Here is a 16,829-nt window from a genome sequence, read left to right as displayed (position 1 = left end):
TGAACTTATGAACTTTGCAGTTTTCCAACCACGCATTTGCTTTCTGTATGTGCTGGCATAGAGTGAAAGAGTATAACCCATTCAGACTGCTGCTGAATCTGAAGGCATGAGCATTCACACACTCCTAACATTGTTCCCTCGATGAAAAATGCTGTCAGATTCAATCAAATGGCAAAGTAAAGCTCATCCAGAGGGAAGGCAAACTTGAATTAAGAAATGCTTAATTCCACAGCCACCTGCCAATCCCAGTTCCTTCAGAGGTTTGCTACAACAGGCACATCAGCAGCATGGGAAAGCCATTTTTCCTGCCCCAAAAACAAGCATAGGAAGCATCAGGAAATAGCACTAGCTACACCTGAAGAAGCAAAAGGTTCATGTCACTAGCAGGATGCTACCAACGTCATAGCATGCTCTATAATTGAAACAAACAAAAGAAGAGCCAGTGAAAGGAAAAATATGGGGAAATATTAGATTATGTCACACAAGCTGAAATCTATGGGAATTTTAAAAATATCAATGCATAAAACTACCAAGGAGTCTCAAGGAAAACTGTAACTGTTGACAAAATGTGGAATTTCAGCAGTACAAGTGAATTTTGTTAATTCTTCCCCGCTCCCATGATCTGGAAATGATTCCAGAAAAGCCTAGTAGTTTCCTAAAAGGGGCTGAAGAGTTACAGATCACAAAACACACTTGTGTAAATGAAGCAGATGCCTCACAATAAGGCAATGAAAGATGAAAAGAACAGATCCTTCTATCTACATGACAAATTCTTCCAAGCACTCTGATTTGTCTGCCTTTCAAAGGCAGCTACGCAGTGAAAGGGATTAATTTCACTTCAAATCGGTGCATATGCTCCAGTGCAGTTGCCTTGGCTGCTCTCACTCTGAAAACAGAAACATAAGAACCTGCAGAAAAGACAGATCTATCAATCAGCTGTGACCCTCTAGAAAGTTTGGTTACATTACATTAGGAAAGCAACATTAAAGAACCAAAATCTGGCAAGATGAAACCCTCTCCATGCTGATATTTCATCCCACCGAGCACAGGATGTTTCCTAGATTATGTCAGATCCTCAAGGTATCTCTATGTTAAAGCAGACTGCTACATCACTGCTACTGGATTCAATTGCTGTTAACATATTTCATTTCATTTTGAGTCACTGCAGACAACTGCTCAGAAATTCTGAAAAGCTGGCTCTGTCACTGAGCCACATCAGACAGCGTGAAAAATGTGGCCCACACTTCTGTAGAATAAGAGAAGCAGTGTATCATGGCTTGGTGCAATTACATCCAAGAAATCCTTTGATTTTAGCTAAGTTAATAATACAGCCAAGTTTTCCTCCCCAGTACTTGGTTCCTACAGGCACCTGATATTCAGAGATCTCAATCAGATGAGCTACAAAAAATAAAAAGAAAACAATCTAAAAAAATTATGACAGCTTCTGCCTGGACAGAGAAAATCATATCATTTTAGGATAATATATCTTAAAAAGGAGCGAGGCCTTTGACTGAACTACTTCTGAAAAGTTAGATCTATTTTTAAAGACAGTGCCCATATGCTTGTAAGATAAGTGTTCCAGGTGAAAATCCTAGGAGCAGGAAGGAAAGGTTTCTTACACAAGGAAGTTGGACTCCTTGAGAATGCTGCTAGTGAATATTCATGTGATCCGTGTTTTCTTAGGCTGATGAGGTTCTAGTACAAACCTAGACTTAGCTACACGACTTCTCAACTCAAAAGGTACAGAGCCACATCCTTCATGAAGAATTGCTGGGAAACAATATCTTACAATCTCCTTACCACGTTTTGTTTTGTTCTCCAAAACAAACATTTGCACCCACCCAAAGATGCCAAAGGCAAGGCTGCCAGATCAAAGTCTGGGGAAAAAAAAAGAAAGGCCTGCATAACTTTTGCTGGATTGATTTTGTGAGGAGCTAGAGTAAGATTCTATCATAGGCTGCTATAATTCTTTAAGAATATGTGGATTTAGCCATTTGCTTCTCCCTGAATGACATCAGACCCTGATAAAATGGTAGCTGAAAGTGCTGACACTCTTGGTTCTTTCACACACTCTCCTATGAACCTGTCTCAGAAAATGCCAGTAACTCCGTTGACCAATTCACTCACTTCCATCCTCTATCGTGTGCAAAGGAGCTCTTTCTGAAACAGGTTTTCATTCTTCCTAGCTGCCCAAAGTAAAAGCAAGCACAACTCATTACCTTTTAGACAGGAAACTTTCTGTTAAAACATTAATAAATGCTTTGCAAGAAAAACAAAGGAAAAAAAAAAGGAATTGTCTCACCACAATGTATCACTGTTGTAATATAAATAGATAATGCATTCTCACTTTCCTTAGAAATAAGGCTCAGCCAAAGAGTTCTCCTGATCCTCCACACCACCAGGAGCTTCTGCCAAACCTGTCAGCCTACAGTGGTTTGACATTGTTCACTCTCAGCCCTGACACACTGCATTTGGAGTCAATTTTGATACAAACCATACAGAGTTTATGTACTGAGGTAATATCCAGTGCTGTCATTTTTCTGTGTAACCAAATGTCAGCAAGAAATATAATCTAAAATTGGTCTGTAACTATGGCAACTAATGAGCCATTCTAACATGGAGTCCCCAGATCAAGCATGTGACCATCAAGGGATTCATTCCAGTTTTAAGATTCTGCTTTTCAAAGAAGAAAATATGCAGCTTCTTTTGCTGACACATGTATTAGAGGTGGCAGCCTACAATCAGGCTAGAGCAGGTTTAGACAAACAGCTAAGACAAAAACAGCTTCTTGCTTGAACTTGAAGGAAAAGCATTCAACTGATGCTAATCACACTGGATATAGTTATTTCCTTCCAAAAAGAACAAAATGCCAGAGATGACAACAGCATTTGAAATCCACAGTTCTGGAGAATGAAGCGTAGCCCTGTGCCAAAAAGTAAAAAATAAAAATAAAAAAAAAATCAACCCACCCTTTAACTTCTACCTCAGTAGGTACTTTGTACTGACACAATTCAAAATGTTATCAGAAACACATCTGCACACATATGTAAAAATAAATGTGAGGCCAGATCCGTAATTCCAGTAAGGCCATTTCCTTTTCCAAGACCTACTCTTCCTTCTTAGAAACAGTTTTGAAAGAGTTCTGTTGGGGAGTCTCTAAAACAGTGCTGCTTTCGGCTAGAAAATTTCCATCTCTTTCTCAGGAAACCATGTTTATCCCTCTTCATTCGTATATACATTGCACTTTTACTTTTTAAACAGATAACCACATTAAGAAACATCATCGTTCGGGCCTTTTTTTTCTAGAAGCGAGAAGACAGAAGGTAAATAAGCCAGGAAAGAAAGCAGTTATTAGTTTTTCAGTAGAAACAGAGAAGTATATAGTTATTTTTACCAAATACATTTGAAGCTAAAATGAAATTAAGATTTTAAATAAAGGAGCAGGATTGCCATGTATGACATTGAAAGGTCACTGAAAGGTTTAAAACACAAGCGTATGTTCTAGATACAAACAAGGTACAGCCCAGGATTTAAGGTGTTAGTCAAATTATTAACAAGAAACTGGATGCTCTTACCAATTTTCTTGGAAGATTTAAAACCTAACAAAACAAAACAAAGAGTACTGTCACTGAATTATTTTGTCTACCTGTGTAAACAATACCTGATGCTGTTCTTGAATGTTAGCTTTCTTAGGTAAGGAAAATAGGTTAAAATTACAGCTTTTAGCTCTGGAAACTGTAAATGTCATTGTCTCATAAAAGGCATATTTGAAACAGTTAAAAAAAAAACCTACAAGTTTATGGTCCTTAAAAGTTAGAACAATGAAATTTTTTTTAACTTGATTACGAAGGAACAATCTCAGTAAGAATACTTATTGTTACAGGACAGGAACAATTAGTAAAGTCACGTGTCTATTAGAAAACAGCACAGCAAGTAACAGGCACATTAACAAAAGAAAATGAACAACTTTGTGTGGATTTGTAAACTTGAGTGACTCAGTAAAGCTGATTGAAAAAGAATATTATATTGACACCGATTAAATAGCTCCCACAAGATGCATAGGAAGAAATGAGAACACTAACAAAAAGCAGTATGATTTTGCTGTACAGAACAAATTTCATCTCTGGTGCTATGCATCTGTCCCTGTCCTGCACTGTGTTTCACTGAGACAGCAAAGCCTTACTTCACATGACAGTTTTATACGATGAAGATGCAATGATGAAGAGGGGGCATAATGTTACACCAGGGTTGCCATTAGACCACAGAGTCTGCTCAGGTGACTTAGTGGAGAAAGAAAATCTACACTGAGATTTTTTCTTTATCTGAGTCCTTACTTCCACTCATATTTTTCACAAAGAATTACAAATTTCTGTGAATGACAGAACCTGATGAGGCCGAATCCAACTTACTTCCTTCCTTCTAAGGGGAAGTGATCAGTTGGTTCAAACACAGTGTCTTCTATTCATGTGGAAAATACAGCTACGGAAGCAAAGTTGTAACTCAGAAGAAATAAGCAGAGAGGCTGACGAAAGAAAAGCAAGGAAGGGATCGGATCCAGCTCTCAGCAGACGTTCCCCATGCATCTCAAGTCCCAAGTCACCAACACGAACCAAGGACTTGCAAAAAACATCTGGCGTAGCATCCTAACAGCAGCAGGAAAAGCTGCCATTAAGTGCTAGTAACAAAAAGGTGTGATATGAAGGATTAGAGATGGGAATTTAAAGCTCTGAACATCTCACGCTTTTCAAATTAATTTCTACCTATTTAATTAATCCTCATCTGAGCAGTAACGGAAATGAACATCCTACACAGAAAACAAGCTGTAAACTCAGTCCACCTAGTAAGGCATCACTGTGTCTTCATTAGCACTGGCTTAAAAATAAAATAAAGCAAGTCACAAAAAACTTATGAAAATGAGAAACCATTAGAAGCAGCACGGGGCGTGAAAACAGCAGCCAACAGAAAATGCCTGAAGGACAGCCAAAGGTACAGGGAGATGGTTGTGACACATCTACGGCCGCTGTGGGTACCACAGTGCAGTAGCTGTGTGTAGCTTTCACCAAACACTTCTCACCGTTTCTTTTCCTGCCTTCATCTTTTGTCACTTTTTGCGGTGCCACGACTTTCTGCGGGGAGCTCTGGCTGGAGGTGGGCTTTCCCGACTCGTTGCTGATGACGGAGCCGTTCTGGCTTGGGGACCGGCTGCAAGTAACCATAGCAACAAGGGAGGCTGTGAGTTCTTCACAAACCTCATTTCAAGGTTATTTCATCTGCACGGTGTGCACCACTGAGTTTTCAGGACTGATTTTGTACCAAAACGATGCAGAACATAAACGGCGTGCAAAAACAAAGTACAAACAGAAACAGACTGACGGTAGAAGAGCTCTGCTCCTCAATTAGTTCAAGGCTGATAGGCATCTTAAGTGACACTGAAAGCAGCCACTTCTCATGCACAACCTCCACAATGACAGAAGCAGCACTGCAGAGGACAGAACTCCCTGTTATTAATCCCGTGTTACTATACAGCTAAAAGAAACAAGAGTCTTGCTTTTATAAACACAGCTAAAACCTATTTTCTCAGCCACAATGAGAAATCACTAATCCCCTTTACATAAATACATATATATAAACATATGCACACGTAATGCCATAAGGAATTTCTTTTTACCTATCTGCACTTAACACAGTTTAACCAGCACCATTATCTGCTGAAACTCCTAAGAGAACCTCCTCTTTGCACAGGCATTGCATCTCCTTGCACTGAAACTGCCCTGCACAAGCTGAGGAGGGAGAGCACAGCAGCCCCCATCAGTGCTGGCTCTCAGCAAGGAGCAACTCTCAGCCAGCAAAGAAAATGCAGTGCACCTCTGCTTCTGGGTGCTTAAGGATTGAGCTCTCAGCGGAAGTTATCAAGGAAAAGAAACAAGTATAGATAGCTTGCACAATGACTTCTGCTGCCACTAAGCTAAATACTCATCTTTTTAAAGTGATCATTGTATTTATTGTCTGTGAAGTTTCCTTCGGTGACAATATGAGAAAATATTCTGATCAGTTACCAGCCTCTTCATGGCAGTTTGATTTAAATTGCCCTTTCCAGACTGCAAAGTAACCAGAATGAAAGAGCAAATACATAGAGGTCGAGAAATATTTCTTCATCTTAAGAAATCATTAAGTTCCATCCCCAGACACAACTGAGGAATGAAAAGAGACTGCGTTTCTACATGTTCAAGCAATCACTCTGAAGGAGGTAACAGTAACTCCGAAGAACCACTTGCTAAGAAAGGTACACAGAAGTATTACACGTTCAGTAAGCTTTTTTAAAGAAAGTAACCTCCCCATGAATTCCTGAGTCAAGATTGCAATCAATATGTGCTTAAAAATGGGCAGATTACATAGAGGGGTTGATTTCTATGCCCATTCCAAAGACTGAGATAAAGCTCCTGATAATTTTAAAGATGATTAAGTAACAGGACAGGTTTACTTGTGTGCGTGTGTGTGTGCGTATGTATGTTTGTTTCAAAATGGCTCTGGAGAGATTAAAAAACATTTTAAAGAACCGTTTCTGCTAAGGTTCATCTGTGAAAGCACAGCACTAGAAACCACAGCCTGTATAACGGTGATCTTCCATTCAGTTCCTCCAAGGATGATTCAGGGTAGACCTTATGTAAAACTTACTAATGGGAACGGCAGCGAAGAACAGATTTCTTGAGGAAGATGTTTTGATTCCACCACTGGAAGACTTTAAAGGAAGTTCAAGTGCAGGCAGGAGTACAGTTGGTTATAAAGTAGAGTGGAGCAAGGGACAGATAGGTCCTGGGGTGAAGATTCTATCTGTGTTCAACCCTGAGGACTTACTTCGAAGAGATTGTAAACCTGAAAATCTTTACTTTAGAAACTGATGTCATCTAGTCTGTGCTTACACACTCCAAAGTTTCGTCCTGCTAAAAATGCTTTGAATCATGACATCTGATGCAATCAGTGATGCAAATCTGTGGATGTTTAGGGTTTGCTCTTCAGCTGATGCAGTCTGACAGTAGCACAAAAGCAATTTACAGTCAAAGAAGTCTTGTCTTTTGCTTCATTTCAGAAATGACTGGTGCTCATGCACCAGATTCAATGTTTATTTTAGGTTCATCTCTTGCAAAGGCCAGCACACACAAGACAGCTACCTTCCATTTAACTCCTCTACTCACATAAAGCAAAGTCTTCACAGATTTTATCTTTTATTTTGCAGCAAACTTACACATCCAGTACAGACCAATGTTATGCCAAGAACATATTGTGGAGGAATCATCTCCCACACGTGGTGCCTTGGTAACAAACCTTACAGTTTTTCCTAAGCAATGGCAACCTGTACCCTATTCCACCCCTTGGCCTGAACACACAACTCCATACCTTTTCCTTGTTTCATTGGACTGGGCTGTTTTAATGGTGCTCCCATCCTGAGTAATTTCTCTCTCCTGGGAGGCAGGTGCGTCTCTGACTGGGAGTGGGAGTACAACAGTCTCTTGAGTTACTGGTAAAACTTCATCTTCAGCTCCCTGCTGACCTAAATGTTGCTTGGCATAGTCAAAGCCTTGTACTGGCTGCAAAAACAAGTGGGAGAAAAAAATTTCCAGAAAGCATCATACGTTAAAAAAGAATTTCCAAATGAATATACAATTTTCCACCACCCCCTTCCTTCTTTAGTGAAATAAGACAGAGGTAAAAAACTGTAGATTGCAATATGAATGTCCAACGGCAATTTTTTTCTGACGAGATCTCAATTCCACATATTTTAAATGTGATTAACTAGCATCAAACTGATCTTGGCTAACCTTTCTTCCTGTCTGAACACCCCAGAAATTCCTTTGACGGACACTGCAAAAACAAAGATCAAAAAAGAAAATATCACGAGGAAGACAAAGTAAAAAAAGGCACAAATTAAAGTTTCATGGGCAAAATTCCCCCCCCAAAAAACTACAACTTCTCAAAATAGTGAAATCACATTCCCCCTAGCTTTCAAGTTGCCTACTGGGAAGTTTCTTAATGATTTTACTTGTTCCTCTTGGAAAGTGGCATTTGCAAGAGGCCTGCAGCCCTGGCAGCCAAGTGCTGTGTACCCAGCCTGAAGCCACGGCTGTGCTTCCCCTGCTGCCTCTGCAAGCAATAAGTAGAAATGACAACACGTTCCAAGCAAAGCAGCCACTGGAAGGAGAAATTCAATAACACAAAAAAAACATAACTTTCAAAAAGCACTTTCTATTGGGAAGGGAAGAACCAGCACTCAGATAATCCTGGTCAACTCCAGAAGAAATAATTAACATACAAAAAATGCTCTTGTGATATTTAACTGAGTTAATTTGTCTCAAAAATGTATATTCTTCCTGATGTACAAAGACTATCTGTAGAATGCTAAAAAAAATAAAAATAGAAAAAAACATCAGAGATCAATTCCAATGCTAGGCAATACCGATTCTAACTCTTTAAATTTTCTTTGGGGATCACATCAAAATTAGACATTTAAAACTGAGTAGTCCCTCTCAGGTTCCTCTCCTGCTGACACTGAATATTTTCACTCCAGAAGAAAGTCAGACTGATAAAAATTCTGCTGATGGCACAGAAAAAGAAAGCCCTCTTAAAAAAAAAAAAATGTTTTCCCTAGTTCTGTCTCTCCCTGAATCTGAACTGTAGCTAAAAATGCAGATATATTTCATAGGCAACCTCAGTCAGAAAATGAAAAACTCGGGGCTGTCTTCTACTTAAAGAAAAAAAGAAAAAACTTCTTTTTGTTAATGGGATTCTCTATTGTGTTCCCCATCTGCTGCTTCAACAAAGGCTGATTTCTAGTGTGCTCAAGTACTTCAGAATTCATCTGATAAGCAGCTCCAGTAAATGAAGGAGATCCTCATTAGACTAACTCGGGTCAGGGGAGCACACATCTTCACACATTGGCACAACAGATCTTGCAGTGTGTCAGAGAAAAGCCAATTTACCATCACTACTGCATGGCAAATCACGATGCTACCACCCCAACAGCTGTCTGCTTGCCCTCCTATGAAGGCAAGGTACCATAAAAAGCAGCCATTAGCTACCAAGGGAGGAAAGAAATGAGAAAAGGAAGTAGTTACTGTGCAAAAACAACCAGTAAGAACTACTGCACGCCATCCTAGACAGAAATACCTTAGATCAAAATAGTGCTTTTCAGACTTACTATCTCTATTATCCATTAGAGAAGCCTATCACAGTTATTTTTGAAAAAATAGGCAAGAAAGAAAATGTGATTAAATCAGGTATTTTTCCATACTTCTCAAATAGTAGAATTTACAGCTTTTAGTATTTTTTATCTTTTTAATTCATATCTTACTAAAAGAATAAAATAAAAAAAAAACAGAAGATAGAGAATGAGAATTTTTACAGAACTCTCCAGAGTCCCAGCTTGTATGTGCCAAAGGACCAAAATAAAAGAGGATTTTACTCTAAATTCTCTACTTACCACCATGTCTGGTAACAAACTGCATTAAGAAGGAAGAGCTGGAAAAGCCATCCCCATCAGCGGACATATTGCGTTAAATAAAATTTGATCTTGGAACCCTGCTCTGAGAAAGTCCTCAGGAACAGATGGCTTTCCCACCCCTGAAGGGAACTGGCAAGACTGAATCACGATCAGGCAGCGCTAAGGCACAGCAAGCATAGGTGCCCAATATGGCCACAGTACTCAGAAAGACCAACAGAGAGGGATCTGAATATCAATTTTGAAATAAGGCATGATTCGATGATTAAATTACATCGCCCGGAAAAGGGTAGCATGAACATGGAGAAATGTTTCTGGGACATTTCTCCTTGTAATATGAAAAAGGCACTGATACTTAAATAAAGGAAAAAAAAATTTAAAAAGGGAACAAGGAAAAAGAAAGGATGATAATCCCCTCCTTCTGAATATACACCCACATACACAGGCAGTGTCTCTGCTTTTTTTTTCCCATGCTCTTTACCAAACTGATAGTGGCTGTTTTCTCATGGCCTAGACTATTTGCTTTCTCTTATGGGTCCTAGCCCGCAGATGTTATCTCTGTTTACATGCAAGCTTATGCTGTCATGCACTAAAAGGAAGAAAAGGTGACATACCAGATTACAGCCTTTAAAAAAAAAGCATGCTGTGATTTCAGAAGCAAGAGAGTTCGACCTAGCTAACATCTGTCCAAAATCTCAAAGCACAAAGAGCATCTCAAAACACAAACAGTATATCAAGAATATTAAAATACATTCCTTTTACGATTTCACTTTATTTTACTTTTAATTTCACAACCAGAAAGTCATGAAAAATGAAAAACTGAAAGAAAAAAAAAGGTAACAGCCACTTCCCTGCTGCAACTTAGTCCTGAGGTCACTGTCTCCTCAGCCAATTCAGAATGGCAACAAAATGCAACGCAGTTCCTAAGGTACTACAAAATACACGGTACAAGAAAGGTCATTTTTTTAAACCCTACTTATTCAGCTGTCAGTCTGTAACAACAACAAAGTCATTCCTAAATTACCAGGCAGAGGCAGCAATCCTGCTGTTACATCGTACCCCACTCTGCAGAAGGATGTTTAAGCTGGGCGTTTCGTTTCCCCTCTGCTGTGCTCAGGCATCCTACCTGCTGACATGGGATGAGGGAGTCCCTGAAGGGCTGTGGCACGCAGCTCTGCTCGGCGAAGAACTGCAGCATCCCTCTGCTCACAGCAGCAGGAGGACTGCAGCGATGAACAGGCTGCTCTGCTCTGCCAGCTCCCTTGGTACAAGGGAGCACTGCTGAAAGACAGCAGCTAAAACCCAAGGCTGTAGGCATCCCATGACGTTCTGCTTCATACATACTTTATTGTATATTTATTGTATACTCAAAAGGTACCAAAAAAAAAAAACCCAACATGCAAATGATGAAGAATCAAATCTCCAGGCCCACACGACCAAAATATTAAAGCTGTTATTTAAATTAGAAGTCACTCTGCTGCGACCCCAGCATTAATTAAGTTGTCTCAGACACTTTTCAAAGCTATGAAATATAATACAGAATCAAAGAAACACAGAATGGTTTGAGTTTCTAACTTAAGATCATGTGTTCTTTAAGATCATGTGGTTCCAACCTCCCTGCTACAGGCAGGGACACCTCCCTCTAGACCAGGCTGCTCATGGCCCCATCTAGCCTGAATGCTTCCAAGGAGGAGGCATCCATGGCCTGTTCCAGCATCTCACCACCTTTACAGTAAATAATTACTTCCCATGTATTCATCAACACCTACTTGTATTGCCAAGCTTCATGGAACACAGCAATTACAGTTCAGGCACTTGCTGCTATTCCTGAGGTCACTAACACTGGAATTAAAAAAAAAACAACTGTTCTTTTCTAAATGATCTTATAACGTTATCTTCCCCAAATCCATTCCTTAGTCTTACTTTTATAAAGGTGCTGTAATCAGGAGAGAGCAAACCAGTCCATTTCCATCCTTCTGCTTTATGGCTGATATATCAGTGTGTACCCTAAGCTAGATCTGGCTGAACCTTTCTGATGGAACCACCTTCATGAAACTAAGGACAAATCAATTTAGCTCTCATTCTGAAAATAATCGCTTTCTCTTCAATGAATTAAACTATATTTTATTGAATGTCAAGAAATACCAAAAACAATCTGAAGAAGCTTCTATACTAGCATTTTAGTTAGGATCAGGAGTGCACCTTTGAAATAAATCTCCAATTTACCTTCACTGACCGTACTTTGATTCACATCACAATCTCAGAGCTCACAAATCTTCCTTCAGATGAAAGAGAAACACGAAATGTACTCCAGAAGTGGGTCTGTTGCACTGAAGTTGCAAATGTGAGCAAATGTGCAATGAAACCACTTGAAATGAACGTAGGGTGGATGCTGGCAGCTCGGCACTAATGACTGACCACAGTGACTTCAGCTCAAAACAACGTACAAACTACTCTCACCTTGCACTTCAGCTGGGACCTAAGATTGCATATAAGAATTAAATAGTGCACAGCATTCACAGTAGCCCCTAATAAAGCGTGGTCTGTATTTTAGAGATTTCAGCCTGACACCATGCAAAACTGCAAAGATTTTTCTTTTTTGTGTGTTTACTTGTTTCACTTTTCTAGATCTAGTCTTAACGGTATCACTTTATGTTATCACTTTTGATGAATTTGACACCAGCTGTACCCATCTGCAGCTGTGCTAAGAGGAGGAGAAAGGATGTCTCATATGCATCGTGCCCTCCTTCAGCTCTCACCCCGATCTAACAATTCTCAGCAAAGCTGAAATCACAGCCTTAAGAAACCAGAGGATCCTTCAACCACACCTAGCAGAGAACCAGAGTAAAAACTTCAGTAAGCAAAGAGGCTCCTTGGATTTGCAGAGCAGGCACTCACTTTAGCTCTTTGAGGCAGGTTCATCATGGTATCCGGTTTGAAGTCATTCTTGTTTTTTCTGCACAGAACTGCCGTGATGATAATGATGATAACTGTAACCACAGCAATGGGAGCCAGTACTGCTGCAATGATCCACAGGTTGTTTGGTGGGTTCTTCACCACGGCTATAGAGAATCACAAGCCAATGTTGGTAAGTTTTACTGTGCCAATTGCTGGCAACCTATCTATGCCTTAATATTTCTTAAGTAAAAAAACCAAAAAGATAAAGCAACACTGTTCAATTCACATGTTCTTTTTCAAGGACAATGAAGCTAAGCACAATTACAGAGCAAATAAGAAAATGATTCTCTTGTGCTCTAGAAATATTTTGTTGTAATAAAGATCAAAATTAATCCATCATTTCGGAAGAAGTGGTAAGGATGGAAAGAGTTATATGCAGATATATTAATAATGGTATCAGGAAAGGGTACATTTCAGAAATGGAGTGGTACTTCAATGCTTTTAGATTCCATTTCACCAGAATAAAATCTTTCAGTATGCATGTTCAATTTGTACACACATAAGAGAATCTCCTGTTACATAAACCCTGTTACCATTACATTTCTTTCTCGAAGAACACCAGATAATCTCTGTATGACTCTGCATTTTCCTCTAGTGAAACATTTTGTGAACTTCAACGTGATTTCTCTTTATTTTCCTGTGCCACTGTTTGCTGGCGTGGATAGGCAATTGTGAACATATCAATGTAAAATAGCCTTTTCTATTTCCTTGGGGACTAATGCTTTCAAATGTCATTGAACTTATTAGCTGTCAGAGGCACACAGCATCTTTCAGGATCAGACTGAATGCACACCATAACGCACAGCAGCAGTTATGAAAGCCAGCTGAAAGTGTGTTTTAAAGGCTGAGCCCATTTTCCTTGTATATATGCATCTTCTTGCAAAGCCAGTGCAGTTTGCTAGGCTGAGCAGGAACAGCACCACTATACGTACGTAACAGTAACTGTATGCTTACAGACCCTCCAACCAAAAAAAAACCCAAGCTGAACCTCAGGATTAAGTAAACTTTCAAGGTTCACTTCTCAATGAGCTTGTATAATTCTAAACTAATGACTCTGAACACATACTTTGGGCATAAAAGGGCAGTCAGGAAGGAAGAACAATCTGAACTTTATCAGTTAACAATCATGTTAAGTAAAATGCGATTGTGTGAGCAAAAAATTGCCAAAAAAATAAAGCTATTATTTGTAGAGGATGTGGAAGAAACAACATGAAAAACAGAACAAATGTTTAGGCATCCTGGTTTTAAATCTTGAATTCAATCACTAGCTTCCAATGTTACATTCAGTAAGTCAATCTGTTGCATATGCAACTAACAGCATTTTGCAAGCACGCTTACATTTTGCTGTAACTCAGCCCCTCACCTATGAAACAGAAACACAAGAACGTATTTTTTTATTGTTATTTGTCAGTCAAACCAGACTGTGAGCTCCTGAGGGTAGATATCTTTTCTTACTGCATTTTGGTACAGAACTTCTCAATCTGCTATAACAGAAATTATGAGTAAAAATGAAATGCACACAAAATATTTTCTTTGGAATCTCGATGGCTGAATACGAACACTGTGTCTAAAATGAGACAAATTATACTTTACTAAGGAAAGAAATCAAAGATAGTTTTACCTAAGACTTTTCAAGCACTCTGGTTTTGGAATGACAGTAACCCGAGATCAGAATTTCCATTTCTGAACGTTTTATGATGTTGTATGCAGGTTTAACTTTCATGAAAATCTATAGATGAATGCTTTATCAGATCATAGAAATACAAAGATAGATCATCTGCAGCAGCTGTTATATAATTACCTAAATACCCTTATAAGTAACAAAACTGCTCAGAGTCATAAAGCTGCTATTTGTTCTCTATAGCTGCTTCAGCAAGAACAAAGCTACTACTAAACATTCTCACTGAAAACAAAGTAGTTTTTTTGAAATGGTAAGGTTTATGGAGGCAGGAATGGAAATCTGCAATTTCAGTCCCATAAAAGTCAATAACAGATCATGATCAAATCCAGAATCAGGTACAGTATATAGTTCATCCCCTTTAGCCTTCTAACTCAATCATATGCTTATGGATGATACATCAATTACTTATTATAGTGGTTCCTTCTTTTCCTATCCACATTACTTGTAACTATTTCAGCATCACTGCTCCTTCAGGCACAGAGATGGCTGAAGTAATGGCCCCAGAAAGTTCCATTTCATATGCTATTTAGCCAGTAAGGAGATCCAATATGGAAAATCACTCTGTAAATTCAATTCCACCTAGATAAACACCTCAGACAGTTAAAGAGATTCAATTAGTTGAAGGCATCAATTCATACACTAAACTGCCCGTGGAAAAAATAAAAACTAAAGAAGATCAGCAGAGAGAAATCCTAAAAGGACTCTTACGATCAGCTTGAACTTGAATCACATAACCCAGCGTCAGGGCCATCCGCTGTGAGTCAACTGTACTCAAAATTTTGGCAGCTGCAGTGCCCAGCAAAGGTTTTCCATTGTATAAAGTGTAGTACGTGAGTTCAGCTGGCTCCTTGGGTCCTGGAATTCGTTGGATTTTTACCATCTTTAAGAAAAACGAGAGAAGAAAAATAAATGGTAGTTGTATCTCATTACTGCAAAACCCACAAGAAGTCATCTGAAGGCAGTGCATGCAGATTGACAGGTCTGATACAAGCATAAGCTGTGGGCTAGCATTAGAAGAGGAACAGGGTTTCCCTTCTACAATACAGTCCATTAAGATTAGTGAGGACTGACTGCCTTTGTGAAAATCCTTAAACATAATCCTAATGGAAAGGAAAGGCATACTGTAAAAAAAAAAAGAGAGGATCAAATGCTTGGACAATACAGCTCTCTGTAAAAAGGGAACTCTCAAAATCTGTACTAATGTTGAAAATCACACTTCACTGATACAGCTGAAAATTTCCCTCACATTTTACTGCCACATTCATTATTTTTTATCCCAGACTAACAATAAAAAGAACTGTGCTTCCTCAGTTTTGAAGAGTTTTCCAGAGTTTTGAAGTTGTACCTCTGAGCATAGAGGAAATGTCAAACACTTTGAATGACAAGAGCAGAAAGGAATTTTGTGATTCTTTTCTATTATATCACATTTTCATGGAAAACGTTACAAAGGTCCACATTATCTGTATGCAAAAATGTACTCCTTTTCCAGACTCTTTCAGTGAAAAAATATACAGAAAGGAGGGCAAAAAAGTGGCCAGTTAATTTTTATGTCTCTCAACAAGCAATTTTTGAAAAACAACAGGTAACTAAAGAAGGAAGCAACAACTTGCCATGGATTTCGGAACAGATTCTCTCTTTGAATCCCCCAATTCACACTGAATTAGTGAGAGAGCAAAACGACACCGTTTCAAATAAAAGAATGGTAAATATTGCCATATACTAGAAAGATGATTAATAAACGACTCCGTCCTCAGATGTCTACTTCATAATGTGATCTGTGGACATCTGATTTGGTGACTAACCTTGTAGAAGGACTGCTTCGCACAATTCTTCAACAAAAAGGAAAAGTTCTACCCTTATTCAGTTATCCCAGTGATGGAGGAGCTGAGAAACACATTTTCCCACACTTAAGAACAAAAATTGGAACTACTCATTACGCTGACCAGGAGACTTTATGTTAAAACATGTATCTTGTATCCATCTTCATAGCAACCAAAAGACAAAATATTTATTGACACTGATTAGCTAATGACAATTTTTCAAAGATGTGAGGCATGAAAACATGGCTGACCTCAGCAAAAGGATCCCACTAGCAATGCCATGCATATTGCACGTGCTGCTTCGGGGCTTATGACAAAAAGACAGGAAATGTCAACACCATTTAGGAGTTTTCCCAACACATTCAGGCAGCACGCATCCAGACAAAGCTCTTCACAAAGCACGTTTAGGTGCAACTGATGTTGTACTGATCACCTGCACAGTGTAGCTGCCCACAGTGGTGGCACGTTTAAAACGCCTTCCTTGCTGATGGGACATCATGAACAGCGGGGCCAAGCGTTGCTCCATTAATCTTGCAAAACTCTGATTGTTCAGTCCCAGTAATGCAATATCAACCCCTTGTATTACTGAGGGAATGGAAAAAAAATCACACATCAGCACACCTTACACAGATAGACTAAATAACACATGACTTGCAGAGCTGTTTGACAGGGATGTACCAGCTAGCTTAGAAGAAAAATAACTGCACATGGTTCACCACAGTGAACACTGCACCCTCAGTGATTCCCAACGGAGATATAATGTGTTTCTGTTTCACTCACTGCACCAAAATGGATCAGAAAAGCACCTAATCCATAATCTCCAATGTAAAGGCCAGTGAAAACCTGTTTGGGAGCTGTCTGGCTTCATGCTCATCAA

At 39.2% G+C, this 16,829-nt stretch overlaps 1 protein-coding gene across 1 annotated transcript in view; it reads right to left on the bottom strand.

Annotated features, from left to right (window-relative positions):
* The window catches only part of KIAA1549L (KIAA1549 like), a 70,852-nt gene that overhangs the window by 27,863 nt on the left and 26,160 nt on the right, over nucleotides 1–16,829 (bottom strand). Inside the window, exons 9-14 of the mRNA XM_065755623.1 lie at nucleotides 16,386–16,537; nucleotides 14,841–15,012; nucleotides 12,392–12,555; nucleotides 7,396–7,586; nucleotides 5,075–5,202; nucleotides 3,576–3,599 (exon numbers count right to left, since the gene is read on the bottom strand). Of these exons, the coding sequence (XP_065611695.1) occupies nucleotides 3,576–3,599; nucleotides 5,075–5,202; nucleotides 7,396–7,586; nucleotides 12,392–12,555; nucleotides 14,841–15,012; nucleotides 16,386–16,537 (831 nt within the window). The remainder of the gene's footprint in view (nucleotides 1–3,575; nucleotides 3,600–5,074; nucleotides 5,203–7,395; nucleotides 7,587–12,391; nucleotides 12,556–14,840; nucleotides 15,013–16,385; nucleotides 16,538–16,829) is intronic.

The sequence above is a fragment of the Cyrtonyx montezumae genome, unplaced genomic scaffold (assembly GCF_038088225.1).
Source record: "Cyrtonyx montezumae isolate F1298 unplaced genomic scaffold, pur_monq_1.0 scaffold_10, whole genome shotgun sequence".
Taxonomy (NCBI): Eukaryota; Metazoa; Chordata; class Aves; order Galliformes; family Odontophoridae; genus Cyrtonyx; species Cyrtonyx montezumae.
The sequence above is the reverse complement of the archived record's forward strand: the minus strand, read 5'-3'. Positions and strand labels throughout refer to the sequence as shown.